This window comes from Eurosta solidaginis, chromosome 4 (genome assembly GCF_040869045.1).
Source record: "Eurosta solidaginis isolate ZX-2024a chromosome 4, ASM4086904v1, whole genome shotgun sequence".
Classification (NCBI taxonomy): domain Eukaryota; kingdom Metazoa; phylum Arthropoda; class Insecta; order Diptera; family Tephritidae; genus Eurosta; species Eurosta solidaginis.
Window position 1 is genome coordinate 229,476,524 of NC_090322.1, and position 26,518 is coordinate 229,503,041.

Below are 26,518 nucleotides of genomic sequence, written 5' to 3' on the forward strand. Positions count from 1 at the left end.
CTTGTGCTTTTTGTTTCATACGGCTGTGTTCTCAGGTGACGTATTAGGCGGTATTCTGGGGACATAAGAAGACAGCCCATAGCGGTTCTGAGGGAAGTGTTTTTGCAGGCCTGTATTTTATTCGAGTGTGCAACCTTTAGGCTTGGCGACCATATCGGGGATGCGTAGCATGCAATCGGTCGGCCAATTGCTTTCCAAGTGCTGTCGGCAAGAGATTTGAGGATTTTACGGCTCTGAATTTTAGGAAAAATAGCGGTTGCATGCTTAACAAAATGTGTGTTGCTCTTGTAAGGGGGTTATTTGTGGAATCATTTTTAAATTATTTAAATGGATATTAAACATCCCCGGAATTAAAGTCCAATAATACCGAGGTTTTTGAACTTAAAAAGACCGTTATACCGGAATAATTTTGTTGTTGTATTAAGGATAAAGACACTCCCCAAAGGATTTGAGGAATGTTATCGATTTTGACGGTACTTTGCCAGATATAGATTCGGTTAGTTCCGGTAGTAAGCTCCATTGGGTATTAACCCGACTTTCTCGGGAACGGTTAATATGACCACTTTAAACCTTCAAAGCCATACCACTCCACAACCCTAGCTCCATTAGGAACTTGTAGTCGCTAGAGCCTCGCCTGCTTTATATGTGTATGGTAGATTCGTATTTGTAAAAGGGTTCCTTTCACATAGGCGAGGCTTGCAATTCAGTTTCAGAAGCTCTGAAGTTATAACGGTTTGTATTGCGCTTATCATAGCTCTTGAAACTCGTGATTGTCCTCCTTGGTAGGCACAATAAATTTGTTCAGACAAACATGCCACCATGAGAAGAACAAAAATGCAAAGAAGGCTGATGACTGATCATGATGGTTATTTAAATAATTTTAAAAAAATTTCTCAGTTTCTAAATATAAGAAAAATTTTGCCATTCTCCATTTACAAAAATAATAAAATCATTCTTGAACACGAATAAATGATTTAATATTCGCTTTTATTTTATTTTATATCTAAATTTTTATGTATATGAATTGGTTGCTTTTTAGTGCTAAATACATATGTGTGTAGATATGTATATATGGCTTTTAACAATAATTCACTACATTTGCTAACAAAATATAAAACAAGCTCGATTTGTATGCTTTTTTATATATTTGTTGTTATTGTTGTATTGCTTTAATAATGTTAACTAAGCGTTCTTGGTTAAATTTGCGTCTATGTTTTTTGAAACTCTTTCGTTTTCTTCTTCGTTGTGTTGTTGTATAATCAACTCTAATTTAGAGCAACTTAAACTTTCAATGCAGTTCTTCTTTTTCAACCCTTCACCGTTGACCAGGTAAACTCCTTCTTGTACATTCCATATGCCAACCAATACAGTAAATTAAAGATGACAAATGACATCGGAAAGGCAACACGTGAGACTCGATCAATGAGTGAAACGCTATTCACATAACGTGTGCCTGTAAAAAATGTTTATTAAATGAATTAAATTTATATACGTATGAGTGCAATTATTGAGTTAAAGTTTGGGTTAAACCCACACAATCAAAGATACGACTTCTAAAATGCCACTGATTCTGTAAAAATTCTTGAGTTAGAAGGAATAAAACTTAAAATCTACGAAACATTAAGAAGTAAGGACACTCCCCGCTTAAGCAATAAAAACTTGCACTCTTGGTTTGTTATTATGCTTCTAAAAATTACTCAACAAAAATCTCATCATTATGCTCTCTACAAATTTATAAATATTTGCAGCAAAAGGGCATTTGGGGACAAAATTGACACACAACAAGACTTGCCTTTGGTTGTGCTGTTTGTCAACAGTTCGATTTTTTTAGTAGTGCGGGTTTATTCCATAGTTTTTAAGCTATTGCATAGATTTTATCGCGGGCTTGGCGACTAACGCCCCGATTCTAGTGTGGTAACAACATTCTTCACCACGGTAACGAAATCATGTGGCAACTTTTACACCCTTTTGGTATTCTACCTGCGAAAGTAGCCGGATAATTTTTTACCCACAAAAGTAGGGTAAAACTGAAAAAGAAAGAATTGTAAGCGTAATAAGTAAAGATAATAGTAAGAAAGTATTGCCTCCTGCTATACATATTTGTTTACATTATGTACTTTCACAGAATAAATTACAATATACCTATGTAGAAGCCTAACATGCATAATATGCATATACACATCGTCCCGTTTATTCGTTAACCTCGTATCTACAAGTGAGACATTTTCGGTAAAGCGAACACGGTTGCCACACCATGTGTTCAATTGGGTCCAAAATTCATCGAAAAAAGAACAAAATTTTTGTTTTATTTTATTAGTATTAAATACAAAATTTTAGGATGTTTCTATATAAAATTTGACTAAACATAGTGAAGACTTTCCTCTAATTCAAGCTGAACGAACAAATATATGGGCATACAACCAAAAATTATACTATATTTTGACATAGGATAAGTCTATGTCTTCCACCAACTAAACGTTGTGAACCTAGTTTTGGTCACAAAGCTCTTGGTTCCAGCATTATGTTGTTGATTGCAACGAAATAAAATGTATGGTGCAGTTAGGTTTTAGTAAGAAACGGTTCAAAATTTGCGTTCTGGTGTTGCCGAACTATGTATGTAGAAAACTCAGTAAATCATGATGAATAAAACTAGGCAATTTGGTTAGTGCTGTTTTTATAGATGCTTACCTTTTCTCTTAGCGTTTAAATTTAATATCAGAGCCTAGATTCAGTAAGTGTGAGTTTTGATCCCAGGACTCCGGGATTCTGTTAGCAACTACGGGAATAATTTTATATAAAACATTTCTTCCGAAATCAAATCTCTTTTGCATTTGCTTCCTTCTGTCTTCGAGTTAAAATATTTCTTGTGCGAAGATACTTAGTTTTCAATTACCATGCGTGGGTTAACACCACAATAGTCTTGGAATTCCTTGAACTCATTGAGCTGGGTGAGAAAAATTTAAATATCAAAGTTCCAAACGAGAAGTAATGCATCGAATTTCTTCGTATAAATTTTGAAAGTGTTAGGCTCACGACAGAGTGCTCGCTATAAGCTATGCTAGGCGAGAAGAAATTTTTATTTTCATATATTTTACATAGTGTTGTATAACCGATCGAAATATCTGGCCGTTATTAATATTATTATAAAACAAGAGTTTTTTTTTTTTGATTAGTCGGTTATTTCATCAACAATTAACGACAATGTGTTTGCCAACACTTTTCTTTTTAATGCCTGGCTTAATTATATCCTAGGTGAAATGTTATTGTTCTGGTACATTTTACTGACTGAGCAATTTTTTTATGGCGAGAGTTCCATTGAAGTATATTCAAAATTATATGGGGTTAACGAAAGTGTGGCGAATTTTTGGGCAATATTGTGAATTTTTACCTGAGTGAAAAAGAAAGAAAAGCACCAATCGTGGCTACTGCCTAAAAAGGACCAAAATTGAAGAAGAGGGACCAGCGGACCAAATGGGGTTGGAAGGGACCATTTTTGGTCCAACTGGACCAAAGTGACAACCGAGAAAGCGAAGAAAACTACCATTCAAATTTCTCCACAGACACTGGTGAGTTTCTTGGTGATGACAGCGTTACCACTTGGGCCAGAATCGCGAATAAAAGAACTGATAACGATATTCGGTTACATAATGTTCTGGGAACTATTTTACCGGTAACGCTCAGAATCGAGGCGTAAATCAATAACAACCGTAACGGATATTTGTCAAAAAAGGTTCGAAAAGGTTCGAAAAAGTTTCGGTGTTAGCAACAGGCTGATTACATAAAATTGGATCTATTTATGCGAATATTGGTTGTGGTCTTTGGTGTACATTTATCTTCACTACTGCGCTGTAGATGGCACCCATTGAATTACGAACAGCAAATATTTTATTAACATCGGATAGAAAATGTATAGCCAAACGCAAACATTTTCCATTAGCTTCAGCTCTTGCTCTAACTATACATAAGTCGCAAGGTGGAACTTTTGACGAAATAGTATATGAGTATAGTAAAGCACATTCTCAGGAACTCGTTTATGTTGCGCTCTCTCGGCTGACAAATATTGAAAATTTGTATATCACAACAAAAAACGATAATGCCGCATTTAAGTTTTATCATAATCGAAATCAAGCTGCATCGACTGCATCTTTGTTGCAAGAATTCAAAAGGCTGTCTTTAAATAGTGTTCAGACGATAGCTCAAAGTGTCTTAGATTTCATTAGTAATAGAAATGGCATTTCAATAATTACTCTTAATTGCCAAAGTCTAAATAGGCACAAATACGATTTACAAGATTCAGTTACGAGACAAATAAATGTCTTACTTCTTACCGAAACTTGCATGACGCGTGATAATCTGATTGAAATAACTAATTTCAAATGTATTGTTCAATTCAAACGAGATACTGTTCCAAAGGGTGGTGCAGCTATTTACCAAAATAACAATAGGAGGACTGATGAAAGCATATAAACTTATAAGGTGTAAAATTATATCCATTTACACACACTGTTATATGAACGCACCTAGTAATATTTTTGATAAACTTGATTGTTTGTCAGCTGTATTATTGCCAAACAAAAATTTTTTGATTGTTATACAAATAAAAAAATGCCAAGAATAAGTGAAAAATCAAAACTAAAACGTCTTTACTTGCTGATGTTGGAGATTTCTGATGAAAATGCCTGCTGTAATGTCAGCAAGGTTGCATTCCTTTGAGTTTACCGCGTTTACACAATGAAATGTGCGCGTAAATTTATACAAATTGTGATTTTTCATACAAAATTTGATAGCTCGTTTACGCACTAGATAAATGTATACGTTTACACACTTTATAAGGCATTTATAAGGTTACATGAGTCCCCCTAATAACGTTACTAATATTATGACTCCGAATATTGAAATAAATATTGCACACGTTAGCGATGTTAATTTTAGGTGCTCATTTGTTGGAGATATTTGTGTGTGCTTATGCAAACTTAGAAATGGTCTACACATTGTTATGGTAGCAATTTACGTTTCTCCGAATCCAAAATTGGACGAGGTAGAGCATTTTATTCATCGCACTTTACTGGAGAAGGGGCAAAAATACTTGGTACAAATGCTAATAAATTTCCACTTATCTTGGCCGGCGATTTCAACATCAATTTCCCTGATAAAAAATCAGAGCGGTTGACAAGTTTTCTTTTTGAAAAATTCAATTTGAAAATAAATAATGATCCAAAAGGATCCACAACAAAATATGGGACCACCATTGACGCGGTATTTTCAAGATATTTAGAGGATATCAAGTCTCAAACGTATGTTTCCTATTTCAGTTACCATAAACCTATAATTTCCATTATAAATATTACTGAATAACCTATGTATGTACATATCTTGTAAGATAATAATAAAAAATTTTTAACCAATATTAACTTCTCATTTATTCAACAAAAGTAAAAAATTTGTTTTCTTATCGGTCACCACGCTTAAAAATTTTGACTTGAATTAATATCAAAGACAAAACTTGAATTAATATTAAAGAAAACAAAATGTTGCATAAATATTATAATTGCATAAGTTGACAATATGCAATAGCTTTACCGTGGTAGTCCCCGAGTGCCACACATCCTGTTTTTATACTCAGTTGAGCAGAGCTCACAGAGTATACTAAGTTTGATTGGATAACGGTTGGTTGTACATATATAAAGGAATCGAGATAGATATAGACTTCCATATATCAAAATAATCAGGATCCAAAAAAAATTTGATTGAGCCATGTCCGTCCGTCCGTCCGTCCGTCCGTTAACACGATAACTTGAGTAAATTTTGAGGTATCTTGATGAAATTTGGTATGTAGGTTCCTGAGCACTCATCTCAGATCGCTATTTAAAATGAACGATATCGGACTATAACCACGCCCACTTTTTCGATATCGAAAATTTCGAAAAACCGAAAAAATGCGATAATTCATTGCCAAATGCGGCTAAAGCGATGAAACTTGGTAGATGGATTGACGTTATGACGCAGAATAGAAAATTAGTAAGATTTTGGACAATGGGCGTGGCACCGCCCACTTTTACAAGAAGGTAATTTAAAAGTTTTGCAAGCTGTAATTTGGCAGTCGTTGAAGATATCATGATGAAATTTGGCAGGAACGTTACTACTATTACTATATATGTGCTAAATAAAAATTAGCAAAATTGGATGAAGAACACGCCCACTTTTTAAAAAAAATTTTTTTTAAATTCAAATTTTAACAAAAAATTTAATATCTTTACTGTATATAAGTAAATTAAGTCAAAATTCAACTCCAGTAATGATATGATGCAACAAAATACAAAAATAAAAGAAAATTTCAAAATGGGCGTGGCTCCGCCCATTTTCATTTAGTGTGTCTAGAATTTTTTTAATGCCATAAGTCGAACAAAAATTTACCAATCCTTTTGAAATTTAGTAGGAGCATAGATTCTATGACGTTAACTGTTCTGTGTGAAAATGGTCGAAATCGGTGGAAGCCACGCCCAGTTTTTATACACAGTGCACCGTCTGTCCTTCCGCTCGGCCGTTTACACAATAACTTGAGCAAAAACCGATATATCTTTACTAAACTTAGCCCACGTACTTATCTGAACTCACTTTATCTTGGTATAAAAAATGGCCGAAATCCGACCATAACCACGCCCACTTTATCGATATCGAAAATTACGAAAAATTAAAAAAATTCCATAATTCTATACCAAATACGAAAAAAGGGATGAAACATGGTAACTGGATTGGCTTATTGACGCAAAATATAACTTTGGAAAAAACTTTGTAAAATGGGTGTGACACCTACCATATTAAGTAGAAGAAAATGAAAAAGTTCTACAAGGCGAAATGAACAGGCCTTGGAATCTTGGCAGGAATACTGTTAGTGTTATTGAATATATAAATAAATTAGCAGTACCCGACAGATGATTTTCTGGATCACCTGATCCACATTTGTTCGATATCGCGAGAACGCCTTCACATATACATCTAAGGGCCACTCGCTTTTAAAACCCTCATTAATACCTTTAATTTGATATCCATATCGTACAAACACATTCTAGAGTCAACCCTGGCCCACCCTAATGGCGATATCTCGAAAAGGCGTGCACCTATAGACCTAATGCCCACTCCCTCTTAAAATGCTCAGTAACACCTTTCGTTTGATACCCATATCGTAAAAACATTCTAGAGTCACCCCTGGCCCACCCTAATGGCGATATCTCGAAAAGGCGTCCACCTATAGACCTAATGTCCACTCCCTCTTAAAATGCTCAGTAACACCTTTCCTTTGATACCCATATCGTACAAACATTCTAGAGTCACCCCTGGCCCACCCTAATGGCGATATCTCGAAAAGGCGTCCACCTATAGAACTGAGGATTACTCCCTTTTAAAATACTCATTACCACCTTTCATTTGATACCCATATCGTACAAACACATTCTAGAGTCACCCTGGCCCACCCTAATGGCGATATCTCGAAAAGGCGCCCACCTATAGACCTAGTGCCCTCTCCCTCTTAAAATGCTCAGTAACACCTTTCGTTTGATACCCATATCGTACAAACATTCTAGAGTCACCCTTGGTCCACCTTTATGGCGATATCTCGAAAAGGCGTCCACCTATAGAACTAAGGATTACTCCCTTTTAAAATACTCATTACCACCTTTCATTTGATACCCATATCGTACAAACACATTCCAGAGTCACCCCTGGCCCACCCTAATGGCGATATCTCGAAAAGGCGTCCACCTATGGACCTAATGCCCACTCCCTCTTAAAATGCTCAGTAACACCTATCGTTTGATACCCATATCGTACAAACACATTCTAGAGTCACCCCTGGCTCACCCTAATGGCGACATTTCGAAAAGGCGTCCACCTATAGACCTAATGCCCACTCCCTCTTAAAACGCTCAGTAACACCTTTCATTTGATTCCCATATCGTACAACTAGAGACACCCCTGGTGCACCTTTATGGCGATATCTCGAAACGGCGTCCACCTAGGGAACTAAGGATCACTCCTTTTCAAAATACTCATTAACAGCTTTCATTTGATACCCATATCGTACAAACATATTCTAGATTCACCCCTGGTCCACCTTTATGGGGATTTCTCGAAAAGGCGTTCACCTATAGAACTAAAGCCCATTCCCTTTTAAAATACTCATTATCACCTTTCATTTGATACCCATATCGTACAAACACATTCTAGAGTCAGCCCTGTTCCACCTTTATGGCGATATCCCTAAATGGCGTCCATCCATAGAACTATGGCCTACTCTCTCTTAGAATACTCTTTAATACCTTCCATTTGATACACATGTCATACAACCACATTCCAGGGTTACCCTAGGTTCATTTTCCTACATGGTGATTTTCCTTATTTTGTTTCCATAGCTCTCAACTGAGTATGTAATGTTCGGTTACACCCGAACTTAGCCTTCCTTACTTGTTATTTATTTATTTCACTCATCGAAATAAAATTTCTTACAGACTACGATCATGTCTACATATTTAATTAAACAGTGCAAATAGGCTTAACTTAAAACAATAAAGGCTGTCGTTAAAATTTATTTGCGGAGCGAATGTGTTACAATGGCGAATGATTTTGGCTATGGGCTCATTACAAGAATAAAGCGACTTATGTAAACCCTCAGTAAACTTTCTGGGATTTCTGAGATTAATATTAGATTCCTGTACTCGAAAAAGAATAAATATATCTGGGCAGTCAATATTGCCAGATAAAATACTGTAGGCAAATAACAGCGACAGATATGACCTTCTGTCCGCAAGAGATTGTAAGCCCAGGAGTTTCCTCCTTGATGCGTAACTTGGAATGTCATTTTCGATAAACACTCTTTTCATAGCAAATCTGGTAAATTTCCTCTGGATCATCTCTATTTTATCAGAGTACTTTGTGTAGTATGGGTTCCAAATGATCGCCTCATATTCTAAAATACTCCGTACCAAAGCAATATAGAGTTTTTTCAGATTCATAGGGTCCTTAAAATCTTTGGTGTTCCTGATTATGAAACCCACCATCGAGTACACTTTAGATTAGACTAGATCAATATGTTTAGGAAAAGTTAATTTCGTGTCAAAGATAATTCCCAAATCCTTAATTTCGGATTTACGCAACAAATCAACGCCATCCAGAGAATAGTTCAAATTATAGACATATGCGTGGCGGCAATAAGAGACAACGCAACACTTGCTAATGTTTAGGCTTAGGTTATTGATGGTACACCAATTTAAGAAGATATTTAAGTCTTGCTGAAGTTTTTGGCAATCGAGAAGGCTGTTAATATTGAGGAATATTTTGACATCATCTGCGAACATTAAGCACTTCGACGATATGATATGCGACGGTAAGTCGTTTATGAAGATTAGGAATAACAGAGCGCGAATGTGAGTTCCTAGAGAAATACCCGATGTGGCAGTTTATTATCACAGATAATTTCCTACCAAAAAGAAAACTTCTGAAAAGGTTCAATAAAGTGCTAGAAACATCAAATTTATTGAGCTTTTGAGAAGTCGGTATATATGACATCGAGTTGCGAATGTTGTTCCATTGCAGTGATAATGTTGTTTGAAATAAGAGATAGATTAGTGACTATTAATTTACCTGGCAAAAAAACCATGTTGGCAGCTAGTTAGGGCATGCTGAACATGTTCGAGTAGTTTTTTGTTAAGTATGTAATCGAAAATTTTTGGAAAGACCCCCTGCTTTACAATAGCTCGATAGTTGGAGATGAGGCTTTTGTTTCTAGATTTGAAGATGGGTTCAATTGAACATGATTTCCAACAATCTAAGAATCTTCCTTGGCGTAAACATGTCTTAAAGTGTTTGGTGATTGGTTTTACCAGAAACTCCACGCACCGAATGAAAAATATTGGGGGAAGACCATTAGTGCAGTTGAAGCTTGGCTTAAGGTCTAAGATTGCATCTGCAGCATTACCCTCAGTGATAATAAATGCGTCAATAAAATTAAAATTAGTTGGTCTTGAAATTGTAGAAGGAGTGTCTTCCGGTTGGTAGCTTTCATAAATTTCTTGAAAAAATGAGGCAAATAGATTGCAAGTCTCTAGCGTAGTATTGGATACACAGACTTTGTATTCCATTCTATCAAGTATGCCGCATGATTTACACCTATAGTTCACGTAATTCCAGAACGAAGATGGATTGAGTTTCAGGCTGTCTTCAATTTTGGTTATATATTGATTAAAGAGATATTTATGAAATCTGTCAAATTCGCTATTATAATTGTTGAAATTATGAAGGTCCACGGGAGACTTTGAGCTTCTGTATTTTTTTGGAGCCTTGTTTTTAATGTTCTTTAGATAGCTTAATTCCGCGTTGAATCAAGGCGGTTTATTTTTGGGCTTAGGGGATCTCAAAGGCACAAACTTAGTGACGGCATCAGCAAGAATGTCACAAATATTTGTATATATTAAGTCTGGATCTTCTATTTAATCTAAAAAAATTCCAGTTCGTGCAATAAAGAGAGGTATTCAAAGCATCGAAGTTGGCTTTTCTAAAAGATAATAAAGGTTCGTAGTTCTTATTAAGTCGCTGAAAACTTAGAAATTCGAATTTAATAGCTAAAGCTTTGTGATGAATTGTGTTACGTGATATAGGTGACAAATTGAATTCACATGCTAATTTGAGTTCTTCTGTTGCGAATACTAAATCCAATATTTTATCATTGGAATTTGCAAACGAATTTAATTGTTGAAAATTGTTAGATAAGAAAAAACTAGTGACAGAAGATTCAATATCGGATTTAATATTGTCAAATGACCAAATAATGTCAGGTAAGTTAAAATAATCCATAGCTTTTATCTGCGGATTTAGTGCAACAGATTCACTGACAAATTTTATGTTATTAATATGTTGTTCATAAACATTAAAACTAGAGTTAGGCGGTATATAGAATATCAAGATGTAAATGTGTTTGACATTTGAAATTCATACATCTTTGCAGACTTGTTCGACTAACTTATCAGCAAAGGGCAAAACTAATAAATTGCTATTTAGGCTTGTTTTAGCTGCTAATAACACTCCTCCATTTGCAAAATAAAATCAAAACAGCTATTGACTTCTCCGTCCTGATGCCAAGTTGTTTCAGTTATTCCCAAAAAACCTTTTGTAATTGAGCTGTTATTTGTAAAAAGGGTACAGGGTGATTTTTATTTGTCGAGACTTTACTTATATGACAGCGACTACTCCGTTTTATCCTCATTTACCGTCTCATTTTTGTTTTTGCCTCTTATCTAATCTAATCTTGAGTGGGCAGAACTCACGGCGCGTTTCTTAAGGCAAATAATATCAAAAACATCAGCATACCCATATAGCTCTCCGCTGTTATAATAGACTATGCCATTACGGTTAAGTCCTGCTGCTAGAATTATTTTCTCCACCAGCAGGTTTCTTTGATAATATCGGGTTGATACAGCAGTTGCACGAAATTGCAGTGGCAATCTTCATTAAACTTTGCCAATAAAGTTTTTTTTTACGTATTTTCGATAATTATCTTTAAATGGCGGCCGTGGTGTGGTGGTACCGTGCTTCGCCTACCACACCGAAGATCCCGGGTTCAATACCCAATACCAAAGCAACATCAACAACATCAAAAATTTTGAATTTTTCAATTAGAAAAACGCGTTTGAAAAACGTGGAGTATATTTCTGCCATGAAAATCTTTTTAGTGAAAACTCGTCTGCGCTGCAGATGCCGTTCGGAGTCGGCATAAAATTTATAGATCCCGTCCCGCCAATTTGCAGGAAAAAGTAAAAGGAGCACAATCGAATTTGGAAGAGAAGATCAGCCTTAAATCAATCGGAGCTTATCGCGCCTTGTATTAATTTTTATACGAAAAAAAATTCATGAATTTTGTAATCGAAGCTATGAAAACTTTCGAAATATTTATGGCAATTTTGAACTTTCCATCTAGAGTTTTCTGAACATTTTTGGGTATGTAGTTTTGTAGCCCAAAGAGTTGTAGTCCAACATAGTCTCTTGGGCAACAAAATTGTATACTACAGAAAATTCAAAAAACTCTCACTAAAAATTCGAAATTTTCATAAATTTTCTGGAATGTTCGACTTTTTTCGAAAATGGTTTTGAGATTTGTTTGAACAGTTTAATAAAATAAAAAAAAAAAAGCTGAAGCGATTGAGCTGCCCTCGGTAGGGCAGGGGTTGAAGAGCCACTACGGCTTTGGATTTCAACACTGCTTCGCAACCGCGAAATAACAACAGAGCTAGGCGGAGCTAGTGTTGGCAAGCAGGTATGCAGAGGCACACCACAGGGGGGGGGGGGCTGCTTTCACCTGTGCTTGGGTTGATCACCATAAAGTAAATCCTAGTCGATAGTTCGATAGTCTGGTGGGAAGCTCTAAGTACGAGCTACAATCTTACCAGCCTGCAAAAAGTCCAGCGCACTGAGTGCGTTGGTGCCAAAGGTGCCGAACGCACTTTCCCTACAGCTGCTTTAGACCCCATTTTGCACCTGCTTCCGATCAACTTGCATATACTTTGTACATCGCCACAAACCGCACTGAGACTCAGGGAGTCTGGGTGTTGGAAGGATGCTCAGCAAGGGCATAGTAGTATCCTAAAGAAACTTCCGGATGGTACATATAGTACAGGGACATATTACTACCATCGCAAACTGAAGTTTGAATACGGTTATAATACCGCCATTCCAAGCAGGAACGAGTGGAAGAGAAACCCGGGCATACGGGTCGATGACATCCAAATCTACACTGGCGGCTCCAAGATGGAATCGGTGGTGGGGGCCGGAGTCTTCTCTGAGTCCCTAGATTTGTCTGCATCATTCAGACTCCCATCGCACTACAGCGTGTTTCAAGCAGAAATCCTCGCGATTTGGCAAGCCCGGAAATCACTGGAGGGCTTGAATGTAGCTGGTAAAGTTTGCATTCTGTCGGATAGCCAAGCAGCGCTAAAAGCGCTTTCCTCGCCACACATTAACTCAAAATTAGTGTGGGCTTGTAAGCGATTCATATCTCAGTTATCCACCAATCAAGAACTACGCGCTATCTGGGTCCCGGGTCATAGGGGGATAGAGGGTAACGAGAAGGCCGACGAGCTAGCACGCAGGGGCTCATCGAAGATGAACGAGGAAATAACCAGTGTCGAAGTAGGCATACCCTTAGCAGTAGCCAAGGGGAATATCCAAAGCTTCTACTTGAAGAAAGCACAAACAAAGTGGAATAACATCACCATCTGTGCAATATCAAAATCCATTTGGCCAAACTATAGTGGAAAGAGGACGAAAAGTCTTGTGAACAATTCCAGGGCTAACACACGCAAACCGATAGCAGTCTGCGCCGGTCATTGGGCAGTAGGTACGCATGCGGAAAAGATGGGCATTCCGTATAACGAATACTGTAGAAGCTGCAAAGATCCAAATGCGAGGGAGACAGTAGAACACTTTATGTGTAAATTCCCGGCTCTAGTTAGAGCCCTGATAAGGTTCCTTGGAACCCCGTTTCTAGAAGACCCCAGAGGGTTATCTGTGATAGCTATCCCGAATATTCTGAATTTTATCAACAACTCTGGCTGGTTGTAATACATTGACCGTAACATTCCGTAGGTTTTAGGCGAGTTACATGACATCAAAACGGCTTTAAATAGCTACTTGGGCGACCAGGGTCGCAGCCATTTCACCTACCTATCTTAATAAAAATTTATATTTCAATTTTCATGTTCGCAACAATAAATCACTAGCAGAAATCCAAACCATCGCAATACTAAGCCGCTACTATTTTATCTAATGAGAATAGCAATGCGCACACTACCATGATTTATAATTATCAAATATCTGTGTATATATGTATACCGGCGGCGGCGGCGGCGGCGTTGGCGTGATAGTGTGCAGGCGTATTTACCTGAAATAACTTCAGATTTCTCTTGAAAAAAAAATATTTGTGAATGGTTTTGTTTATATGTATTTAAGAAAATAGACGACTTAGCCATTTCGAGAAGATCCGGAGTTTTCGCCTCAAAATCTCGAGGATAGTTCAAGAAATTTCAGGCGGAGCTCCTTGCGAAGGGACTGCCCTTCATTCACTCTCTCCAAGGAGGCTTCGAACCCAGCCCTTGCTCTAGAAACTGGTACTGCTGAGTCTGGCAAATATAATAGAAATACTTAAAATGGTCACAGTTTTGTCTGTATGTCTCGTGTAAAAAGTAACTTCACTGGTTAAGACCTATGTATTTACGTGTAAGTGAAATTTGCCACAAAAAAAAAAAATGGGCCGGCCAAAAATTAATTCTATATAAGATTTTTTTGTACGCTAACAATTATTTTAGAACAATGTTTTAAGGATTTTGGTACAGACCTATATAGGTAAGTGGCAACAATGGGAAACAATATTTTGTTTGAACTGAAATTGAGCGAGGCAGTAGTTCTATCACAGTTTGTCGCGTACGAATATATACATATGTAGAGATGAAACATTTGAGCAACGCGACAATTGAGAATTTGGAGTTATGTACTCAGGGGGGTTTGTGAACATAATGCGTACTACAGATGGCAATTTAGATAGTTGCACATATTTTCCGAATTTACAACAAACTTTTTCTAATAATTATAAACAAATATAGTAATATTTGTTAACAAAAATAGGCCTATGCACTGCGGCTGATCAATACGAATCGATTCATATAACTTGTATATGATTTTACGTATGCTAAGTATGCGAAACAGCCTGTCAATTGATTATATGAAAATTTTGTTAGCGTATTAATATATAGATGATTGGCGTTGGGACAGTTTTAACGATTAGCATCAATGCTATTGTTGATCGCTTTAAAGGGCGCCTCCAATTTTATTGGCTGTTTTTAAGAGTTACTAATTCCGAAGTTCGCACCTCCTGGTCGTCACACTGTACGGCAGCAATAAACTTATAGGACTGCGACTTCGAATTCATACTTTCGTCAATGTCACTTTCCCATAAGATCTGAGTGTACCTCCGAAGACTTTCTGACGGATGTTTTTGTCGCGCTATGCTGCAGAGCTACACCAGAGAAACACTTTGGAACGTTAGGAAGTAATTATTCGGCCAAGGATACCGCCCTCGAAATCCTAAGCTGCTAAGTGATTATCATTGCGTAACTCATGGTTGGAAATCGTATAATCCTCGGCGCATCTACACAGTTTCGAATTTGCGAGGACCCTGAAAAACATTTTTTAAATGTTGGCCAACATTTGTGTTTGAAACATTGATTTTAAAAGTCTTCGTTAATGGTTATATGCTCAATCTAATCTTTTTTTCGAGATAATTATGGATGACCGCTTAGCTTCAGTTATCCGACTACTACTGTCCACCACGTGAGGTTAGTAGCACACCGTCATTTGTTCATCTGTCTTGGGAAAGCTTTTGTTTTTACCACCTTGAATTTTCCTGGTAATAATATGTGCCTACAACTTAACATTAGTAACAGAAGCCGTAATATGTAGGTGATATATAAACTTGATTGCTAGGTTATATTCAATGTGATCAACTCCAAGGAACTAGTTTGGGATAAGGCTGCGAACTTTAAGAAATGTCAAACCGAAAGGCTTGGGTATTGGCAATGATTAAGTGTCCAACTCAAAATTAACATTTCAGCCGCTATTTTATAATTTCGCAAATAAACAGCAGATGTTTGAATATAAGGCTAAGTGATTTTACAAACACTTCTCATACGTTTATATATCTTGAATTTAAGTATGAAGTAAGAATCATTTCAAAGGAGTATTTAAACCCCTGGAATCCTATTAAGGGTTTTGCAACACCGATTTTGCTTATTTTTCCATCCAATCGGGATAAAGATTTTTTGAAAAAATCGGCACCATTTTTGGATAATTTTCTTTTTTAATAAGTTGATGACAATTTGAAAACATGTTCGACTTGTTTCATTGTATTTGTGTTAATTGTTCCTTAATAATTTTCTGAGAAAATTATGCAAAGTGAGCATACTAAGTTATTATCTAACTTTACTTTTAGTGTTTCGTTTTAATAACTTTGTGAATTTGGTGATGCAAAATCTGTGTTGAGCTGGCATTCAAAGCCCCTGTTTTTTTTAAAGCTTTTGATCGGTTATAAAGAGTCAAATTTCTTAAAACTGGTATTGATGAACATCAGATGATACCCCTTTCAACCTTATCGTACCAGTTTTCGACATGAAGATTAAATGACCTAGACAGTCTTAAATGAGTAGAAAAAATACTAACGCCCCAAATGCCGTCGCGCCGATAATTTCGACATTCTGTCTTCTGCGTGTATCCCTACTGTATACTTTCAATTATTTTGTAAGATTTTGAGAAGAGTTTACCTTTCGTTACTGCTGCATCACGTTCCCTTTGCTTGCGAAATTTATCATCGCCTATTAAACACAACCACATTTGTTGTGCTTTCGACATAACTGGCGGTTCGGTTTGTGTAGTGCGCTCCATCGTGGAAGCATGCGATGATGGAGCTGCAAATATTTGTGTAGGGTCCTAAGCGAAAAAGAAAATGAAGAATATTCAAACTATTAATTTAATATTAAGAGAAGATATCCCTCAAAAGCTCACATTGTAAATTGGACATATCATTGCATTGCGTTTACAAAAGTTTCCAGCTAATGTGTGTGGAATTTCGCAAACAGATTCATTACTGTGTCTTATCGAGCAGCTTTGCATGTCCTCTTCTACCTCATTTCTATCAGCAACATCATCATCAATATCCTCCCATTCGTCTTCGCTTATCGGTATTTCACCGCTGCCAACCTTTGTGAAATAATGCACGCCAGCGAATTCTAACAAGGTTGCAATGCAATAAAGAAAACTCATGAGAAGAAACCAATCCAGCGCAGTGGCGTATTTAACTTTTGGCAAATCAGTACGTGAATCCAAACTTATTGTGGAGAGTGTAAGTACAGCCGTAACACAAAGACCCACACGATCACTAGTGGCTTCACGATGTATCCAAAAGGATACCCACGATAGAACGACTATCAAAATGCAGGGTACATAGACCTGTGGGTAGAAAATTTTTTAAAGTTTTACATATAAATATATAGAATTTAATTTTATCAAACCTGTATAAGAAAATAGCCAGTATGTCGCTTTAAATTAAAAGCAACATGTAACACAGAGAAATCGCCTTCGCGTCTAGTGTATGTGGAGTTACGATACTTCATGCTAATCAAATCGAATTGATTCAAAGTCATGCCTGGCACAAAAGAGACAGCGTCTTTATCACTTTTCCATTCATAGACCAGTTGTTGATTTGTATAACCATCTATATACATATGTATAACAATATGTTGGAGGTTATGCCATGTTTTTGGTCGAATAATTTTTTTTTTTTTAGCTTACAACTTCCGATTATTAGCGGACAGGATTGCAGATCCATTGGGAAGTTTTTCAATTCCATCGGACAGGTGGCTTTTATTGTTAGTCTGCAAGAAAAAAGTTGTTATATTGATGTAATATGTTTTTTAATTGCACGATTAGTCAAAAAACAGTAACGATATAGGAAGAGACGCAGTAAGTAAGGTGTAGAAGGTAACGAATTATTCCAAAATCACACCAAAGAACTTTTGGTTTTCATGAGTGTTACTGAACTGTAACTTGACTGATTTTATAAGAAGTACCTCAGAGGACTGGCATAAATTCCTACATCTGCCAGCTTCTTTTAGTTTCACCGACGGTTCCTTCACACAAAGTTTCACTTACCTTACTATTTACAGGAGATATTTATCTATTTTTACTATAGTTATCTACCATAAGTTCTACCAATAGTAGCTGAAATAATACTTGGTTATCAAATTTTAGGACAAAAAAACTTAAAAAAACCTAGACGGCATGATTTACCTGTTGTTGTTCTTGTTGTAGCGATAAGGTTGCTCCCCGAAGGCTTTGGGGAGTGTTATCGATGTGATGGTCCTTTGCCGGATAAAGATCCGGTACGTTCCGGTACCACAGCACCATTAAGGTGCTAGCCCGACCATCTCGGGAACGATTTATGTGGCCACATTAAACCTTCAGGCCATTCCCCCCTCCCCACCCCCAAGTTCCATGAGGAGCTTGTGGTCGCCAGAGCCTCATCTGTTAGTGAAACAGGATTCGCCGCGGATAGGTGAGGTTGACAATTGGGATCAGAGAAGCTATATATTACGCTGGCAACCTGAAGGGTTGCGTTACACAACCCCTTGAATCTGGTATTTTAGTCGCCTCTTATGACAGGCATATCTACCGCGGGTATATTCTGATCCCCTAACCCGCTGGGGGGCATGATTTACCTCGAAGGAGATTGTTCAATATGCTTGTCAGTTGCTATGTCAATGGAAGACTTAACCGCACGGTGTCAAACATGGATCTAATTGCATGATCAATGGCTTTACTATAGGCTCTATGTTACCAACCTCCAAACTTCCTAGCCGAAGCATTGGTACCAAATTAGCTCGTAATCGAATATTTCAATCACAAGTTCTTACCTTGGTCGGATAGACTCCATAACTTGCAACCATTTTAAGGATAATGGCATCCGGTTTTAATGCAAGTCCACCTTGAATTCCAATACTATTCTATTACAAGCACAAATATTTCGCTATAATATGTTCTAATGCTAGAGCTTATCAAAAACATCATACAATTCCAAAATTTTCATACAAATATTAAGCGATGTGAATTTCCTATTCTGTGCACCAGAAATAATAATATACCTGCATCGCAATTAAGGGACTATAATTACAACCTTGCCAACACATCCTGATTTAAATGTCCGTTAACTGTAACTAGCTCCTTCGAATAATACCCCACTTGACAAACCGATAACATTACAGATACATTATCGTTTAATACAGCTACTGCTCAAATTTACTCTAGCTCAGATGCCATGGGTCAGCATAGTCTAGAGCAGTTTCAAACATTTCAAAAAGAAGGGTGAGCACAAACCCACTTTTACAATTATCACCTGTCATCCCCAAACGATAGGCTTCTGATTTATCTTCATTTTCACAACAGATTACAACGGGTTAATTAACGGGACACAATTTTGGGATATGATCAACCTTTTCTTTGTTCTTCTGCAGAAGAATCTTTGAAATATTTGTGCTTAGCTTAGAATAAGTAAACAGGCAGTTTACCCTTGTGGGCGAACCAAGAGTAAACTTTTTGCCAACTTTCCAATGAAGAAGCCCACATTACTCCAAAGATAATGGGTTTTTTTTCTGATTCGAAAACTAAAGTGGTTGCATAACTCTTAAGATAATACTTTATCGTCAACTCCAGTGAAGAAGAGACGGCATAGCTTCATTAAGTCTGCATTATTGTCAACTTCTACAAAAGTAAATTTATCACATTAAGAAAAAACCAAGGAATCCAAATATATGAAACCACAACCCCCCGATTCATTCGAATCCTCAAGGCAGGAATCAAGACCAGAATACAAGCATCTGCGATATATTATATCAGGTCACAACTGGCTTGTCCTGCTCCCAATGGCATAATTTTTAACTACCGTGAGAGAATCGTTCAGGTAATACACCACGTCCACTCTATTCCCTATAGAGTAAACACCTCTGCAGGATTTGATAGCGTTATTTATAAGCATCACTAATACGATGACGTCCATTTGCTACATGATATTATGATCACTTTTTACGATCAGTATACCTACCGCGGGAAAATTCTTTTCACCTACCCTTCAGGGTGACCTCCGGGGAGATTAAGATAGAGATTCACTTTGAACTTGCGTCGTGCTCCTTTTTATTTTTTGCCGCAAATAGGCGGGATGGGACTTAGATATTTGCCAAACCACTGCCAAGGGGAGATCCCGCGTAGAAAAAATTTTGTCTAATTGAAACAACTTTTTTACCCTTCCGATAACTGGCTCAGGGAGTGATCTATTCGCAAAAGCTTTATTTATGATTGGTGAGGAAAATGGGAAGGCTGAAAAGGGAAAGAGAATATATTAAATGGAAATGGAGAAGGAGAGTGGAGAAGAAATTGTTGGAGAAAAAATGTTATAGAGAAGGGAAGAAAGAGAAAGTGGAGAACACGAAATGGTGTGAAAAAAGAGGAAAAGGGAAGCAAATAGATCGAAGAGAAATTCAGCTATAGAAACCTATAAAGGGAAGGAAAACAAAAAAGAACAAGGTAGAGTAACAGAGATAAAGAGGATGAATGTAAAAACGAAAATGCGATAGGAAGAAAGTGAGTGATAAGAAGAGGGAGATAGGAGGTTATATACTGGAAGAGTTAGAAAGTTATGAAGATACCTGTAGGGAAAATTGGAGGGAAACGCGTCAAATAAATGGGGGTAGAAAAGAGCTTAAAAAAAATAAGTAAGATGAGGATAAAGTGACGGGGGAAAACAGCGAGATGGGAGACGATAAATGTAGATATAAATAACAATCACTGAGCGAACAGTTTTTTGTTAAATTTATCCACTGAATTCTATAATAAATCTGATATTACTTTTCGAGAATAATTGCGAAGCTAACGGGGAATTTATGACTCTAAATTTCGCGTTGGGGGTCGCTTAAAAAGTTTAAAGAATAGCATCACATGCCTGTAAAAGATTACAACATAAAAAATTAGAACTGTCAATCGAACCCGCGAGATGGAAATACAGAGCACTGCTGTGGTGCAAGGCAGACGGAATGAACTACATGAGTAAGATGCTAAGGAAACTTTAACGATCTGCCTGCATTAAATTGAAATGTGCCACGGATCCATATCATAATCAAGGAAACGGTATATTAGGGTCTCATAGGCTTAAAAAGTGGGATCTCTGGCGCATAATACTCGTAATAATGTATTTATTTCCTATGATATCCTTTATTGCCAACCATATAATGCTGTTTCCCACAGTGAAGAACTGAAAATATGAACAGCTCAGGAATCTTTGCGATACTGCTGTCAATACCCAGGGGTATTTCAGACAAAGGGATTGTGCTGCAATATCAGTTTTTAATTACCAAGAAGGCATGCAATGCATTTCTGAATACAAATAGTACCGGGAACAGAGTTACCATCATCTTCAAGAGGGTGTTGGCTTTTTGGGGACTCGGACCAGCGACAATAATATGAACTAGGGCTAGTCAGTCGGTGAATCGACGTATGTGTCTGAGATTGAGGTATCGAAACATCGTTATATACAGAACAACGGCCAGACAGGTAAGTCATAACGACAGGGATCGTCTGATGTTAGCGAAGCTGGTAGTAGATGGAGGTGATTGGCATTATAGATGTAGCTATAATACAAAAAAAAAAGATCATCAGCCAATCGTAAGATAATTAAAAGGGATATTTTCAGACTAATTGCGCTGCTCTACGCGTACTGAAAAATTCGAGTTCAAGCCGCACACAGATGGAAGTGTAAAAGAATATGTAATATCGCAGCTACAAACTTGTGGAGGTTTCATTTCTATCCTGAGATTATTTTCGCTGTTAACGCTAGGTAGATGAGGTCATTTTAATATACTGTATTCTACAATTAGTCTTTATTGTAGGAATACGTACCTCATAGAATATAAGATGCCACCATTCTGATCCAAACGCAAAAGCTTATTCGGTACAGTAATTGTGTGTATGTGCGAGTGCTTGCCGTTGAAAAAATATGTGTCCGGCCGCCAAATCTTATCTAGCATCTGGAATTATGTATATTAGGGAACTTGTTAGTTTATCCTTGGGTTTTTGTTTTGGTATTTGTGCCGTGTAGTATGGCACACTAATACGGAATTCACTAGTATATGTGAAATTGACTTAAGAATTAACGGCAGATAAGCAATTGCAAAATTAAGGGATGTGAGTTTATTGTCAAGGTTTGGGGATTTTTAATTTTTAGTTTAGCAAAATTTGTTTTACATAAAATTTTCTGTCAAATCAAATTTGTTTAACTAGATTAATTGCCTTGCTTTATCATCACATTTACCTTAATACTTAAAGAAAGACTTTGTATTGGTCCCTGAAAGCTCAAACGTTTATCATGCCAATACTGACGAAAATAGCAATCCATTGAGTAGTCCATATCTAATTCTGATACCGGACCCATGCTACGTATAAGAATGTTGGTGCGTACCACTGTTGGAATACCTGCGCATAAATTTGTTAAATTTAATTTTTAAGCTTTGGAAATACTAACACTTTCCTAGTATATGACATCACTTACCTTGGCCATGTGTTGGTAGTTGTGATTGTTCATAGCTTTTAAGCAGATTTTCTAAAATTATCGAAATGTTGCGGCTCAACATGTCCGCCGATACTGTACGTTTACGCATATTTGTTGCTGCTGTTGTTGTTGTTGTAATATTTGTATCTATGGTTGTTGCTGTTGCGCTAAATCTCGACGATGTTGGCGCCCACCCAGAGATGCTGTTGGTATTGGTTGTTGTTGTGGTTGTTGTTGTGGTAATAGCAGCGTCTGTCATTATTAAATCTGACATTCGTCTGAAACGTTCTCTACCGATGGAGGGCGCATCAAGCTGTGATAGGGAACGAAAGGATTCATAAATACGCGCTACTTGCATTGCAGGTGTTATAGTGGGCAATTGTTGTTTTTGTTGTTGCCGTTTTTGGCGGTACTTATCATGTTGTCTGTGCGTTTGATTTAAAATGCTTTGGCGCTGCATATACTTTTCATTCTTAGGTGTAGTTGTTTGTGTGGACTCTTTCAATTTGTAAGCCATATTAGCTGGTACGCGACTGTGAAATGTTGAGGAAAATTATAAATATTTTATTACGAACTTATTTTGGCTGATTGCTAACACGACTATTTTTATACTCAGCGGAGCAGAGATCACAGAGTATACTAATTTTGTTCGTATAACGGTAATCCGTAACGGCATAAACTAATCGAGATAGATATAGACTTCTATATATCAAAATGATCTGGGCGAAAAAAGAAAAAGTGCGATAATTCATTAGCACAGACGGATAAAGCGATGAAACTTGGTAGGTTTGTTGACCTTGTGAAGCAAAATAGAAAATTAGTAAAATTTTGGACAATGGGCGTGGCACCGCTCGCTTTTAACAGAAGGTAATTTAAAAGTTTTGAAAGCTGTAATTTGGAATCGTTGAAGATATCGTGATTAAATTTGGCAGAAACTTTACTCCTATTACTGTATGTGTGCTAAATAACAATTAGCAAAATCGGATGAAGAATACGCCCACTTTAAAAAGAATTTTTTTTAAAGTCAAATTTTGACAAAAATTTTAATATTTTTACAGCATATAAGTAAATTATGTCAACATTCCACTCCAGTAACGTATGGTGTAACAAAATGCAAAAATAAAAGAAAATTTCAAAATGGGTGCGGCTCCGCCCTTTTTCATTTAATTTGTCTAGAATACTTTTAATGCCATAATTCGAACAAAAATGTGCCAATCCTTGTGAAATTTGGTAAGGGCATATCTTCTGTGCCAGTGACTGTTTTCTGTGAAAACGGGCGAAATCGGTTGAAGCCACGCCCGGTCTTTATACACAGTCGACTGCCTGTCCTTCCTCTTGGCCCTTAACACGATAACTTGAGCAAAAATCGATATATCTTTACTAAACTTAGTTCGCATGCTTATCTGAACTCACTTTATCTTGGTATTAAAAATACAAAGGTTTTTTGACGCAAAATATAACTTCGGAAAAAACTTTGTAAAATGGGTGTGATACCTCCCATATTAAGTAGAAGAAACAAAAGCCCTTGGAATAATGGCAGGAATACTGTTCGTAGTATTACATATATAAATATATTAGCGGTACCTGACAGATGATGTTCTGGATCACCTTGATCTAAATCGATATCTCGAAAACGCCTTCACATACACAACTAAGGGCCTCTCCCTTTTAAAACCTTCATTAACACCTTTAATTTGATACCCATATCCTACAAACACATTATAGAGTCACCACTGGTACGCCTTTAAGGCGATATCTCGAAAAGGCGTCCACCTATAGAATTATGGCCCACTCCTTTCTTCCTTTCTAAAATACTCTTTAATACCTTCCATTTGATACCCATGTCCTACAAACACATTCCAGGGTTACCCTAGGTTCATTTTCCAACATGGTGATTTTTCCTTATTTGGTCTCCAAAGCTCTCAGCTGAGTATGTAATGTTCTGTTACACCCGAACCTAGCCTTCCTTACTTGTTTTTAGTTAAAATTTTTTATAAATACCTTTTAAATTTTACCTTATTATTGGCGTTAATGCATAGTCGATGCTGCTATTTGTGTCAAAGAAATGTTGGTCATATGTGGTAGACTTAGGCACTCTCGATTCAGTTATTGTTGTTTCATCAGCTCTAATCTCTTGTCTGTCCTCTTTTACGCTACTTGATCTAGTTGTTGTTCCACTTTGTGATTCTAGCACATTGCTTGGATGATGCATCCTTTGTCGGTCATTGTCTTTGTTAAGTATCAGCAAATTAGCTCTGTCTGTAGTATCAACTTTTGTTGCTGTTATTGTTGTTACAGTTTGATTTGTATTGACAGTGGGTACACAATAGCAGTGTAGTTTTAATAACCCAACAATCATAACGCAACTGAAATTAAACACAAACTCTGCTGTTAAGTTTTTATTCTTAATTTTAATGAGCAAACAAGATACATATTTCATAGTACTAATTTTGTTGCTTTCTTTTCCTTCTTTATTTGTAAGTATACAGGGTGATGCGTATTGCATTTCATCACTTTGCCCACGTATTCCTAGGACCAAGACCTGGGTAACTTTTTCTGTGTTTCATTTACTTTTTTCGAGATATCGCACCTCGCCCGATGGCGAGCATACTTTCATATAGGACTTTGCAATAGTACGGACTTGACCCTTATTTCTAAAGTTAAAGATATATTCTCAAAAATTGGGAGAGAGACCAAATTAACAAAGATTAAACAAATAAGACGTATACGCCATGCCTGAACTGCATCATTGTGTCTTCTTTGTCAAATTTTTTTAAATTTGATTGTTTACCAAGCATTGAAATCTTTGAATGAAAAAAGAAACACAAATTTCGATAAAAATCTATGTTTTGGTAAAAATGTCAAAAAGTGTAAAAAGTTGAAATATTTTTCAATTTTTGGAAATACTTTTATGGTCATCGCGAATACAATGAAAAATCGTATGTGTCATAAAAGAGAGCTGCATTGCTGTAGGTTCTTGAAAGCCTCGGCTATGTTGACGTAAGTGTAATGGGTTTCAAACAACATTAGCCTGAAAATTCTACTTATCAATATTTGTAAATCTAAATTTATTCAGATCAATTAAAATGAAATGCAGAGAGAGGGGAAATATAGGCTAAGGTTGTGTAAAGCTGAACTGGCCGGTCAATAAAGGCCTCACATAGAATGAACGTGTCCCTGGTGTTATCAGAATTTGTTTGATGAAAAAACCCCAAACACTAGATGCTTTCTAGAACCTAGCTTAATTGCTGCCTCGAGATATGGTCACTCTGCTGCCCTTGGTAGCTCGAATTCGCGAAAGCAGGAAACGAACGCAGAACGAACACAACCGTTTCTTACTGCAGATCACACTTCATTAATCTGCTCTTACTGACGAGGTCTAACTCATAAGCACGTGACGCCAGAAGGCAGTGCCCAATTGGTATGCCACCATGAGCCTTGTGTATTCTCTTTTAAGAAATATGAGCAACTTTCTCAGTTTAACGTGATAAGATTTGCACATGATCTGTAGTCCTTGCGGTTCTGTCCACGCCTTTCCTGCTTGATGGATCATATGCAACTCCCATCTCCTTTTAATTTCTTCTAAACAGATAAGGACGTCAACCGTCGGTACATAGAGTGCTGCATCTTATAACCGGGACACCAATATAGATGTATGATCCAACGCGATGAAATATATGCATTACTTCTTTGTATTTCAGGGGAATTATTAATGAAGTACTGTTTGAAATTCTGCAGCTTAAGCACGCTTCCTCAAGAATTTCTGCTGCTTGATATGTCAGCCTGTACGATGTACTTGTTTCTGTCTGTCCACCAAACTAGAGCCCAATTATAAGTATGGACTTGACAATTATCGTAACTACCCAATCAGGGAGGTTGGGTGATAGGTCCCACATAGGATGCATCCTCTTGTATGCATACATTGCCACAGAGGCTTTTTGTGCTCTCTCCACGATTACTTACTATCTAGCATAATTCCTAGCCGTTTGTGCTGTACTTTTCTTGCTGGGCCACCCCTCCAAACTTAGGCTTATTTCAATTAGGGTCCTTATATTTCCTAGTAAATAATCCTACATCGGTTTTTTCCACGTTGGCGGCTAACCCGACCACAGATATCCAGGCCTGTACATCCCGAAGGGACTGATACTCCAGAGATCTAATTTTTGGTAGACATCTGCCGCTCATGATGACTGAAACATCACCGCATATGCCATGAGTTTGATTGGTTCTCTCTGTCGAAACCGCCTTAGCAATTGGTGATGACCACTGTCCACAGCATTGCTGCGGCGTAAATCTGTTTACAGATTTTGTGGCTCTGTTCTGACGTGACCA

General features: G+C 37.1%; 1 protein-coding gene across 2 annotated transcripts in view; it reads right to left on the reverse strand.

The window, feature by feature from the left end:
* Positions 1-998: 998 nt before the first annotated feature.
* Positions 999-26,518, reverse strand: part of LOC137249147 (gamma-aminobutyric acid receptor subunit alpha-6) — a 112,412-nt gene continuing 86,892 nt past the window's right edge. Inside the window, exons 2-10 of one of the 2 annotated variants that reach the window (XM_067780403.1) lie at positions 24,202-24,552; positions 22,187-22,719; positions 21,950-22,110; positions 21,538-21,665; positions 17,386-17,468; positions 17,106-17,308; positions 16,600-17,043; positions 16,359-16,524; positions 999-1,453 (exon numbers count right to left, since the gene is read on the reverse strand). In XM_067780403.1, the coding sequence (XP_067636504.1) occupies positions 1,308-1,453; positions 16,359-16,524; positions 16,600-17,043; positions 17,106-17,308; positions 17,386-17,468; positions 21,538-21,665; positions 21,950-22,110; positions 22,187-22,719; positions 24,202-24,552 (2,215 nt within the window). In that variant the 3' untranslated portion in view covers positions 999-1,307. Of the gene's footprint in view, positions 1,454-16,358; positions 16,525-16,599; positions 17,044-17,105; positions 17,309-17,385; positions 17,469-21,537; positions 21,666-21,949; positions 22,111-22,186; positions 22,720-24,187; positions 24,553-26,518 lie in introns of those variants that run through there. The other variant, XM_067780404.1, reaches the window with a different exon arrangement.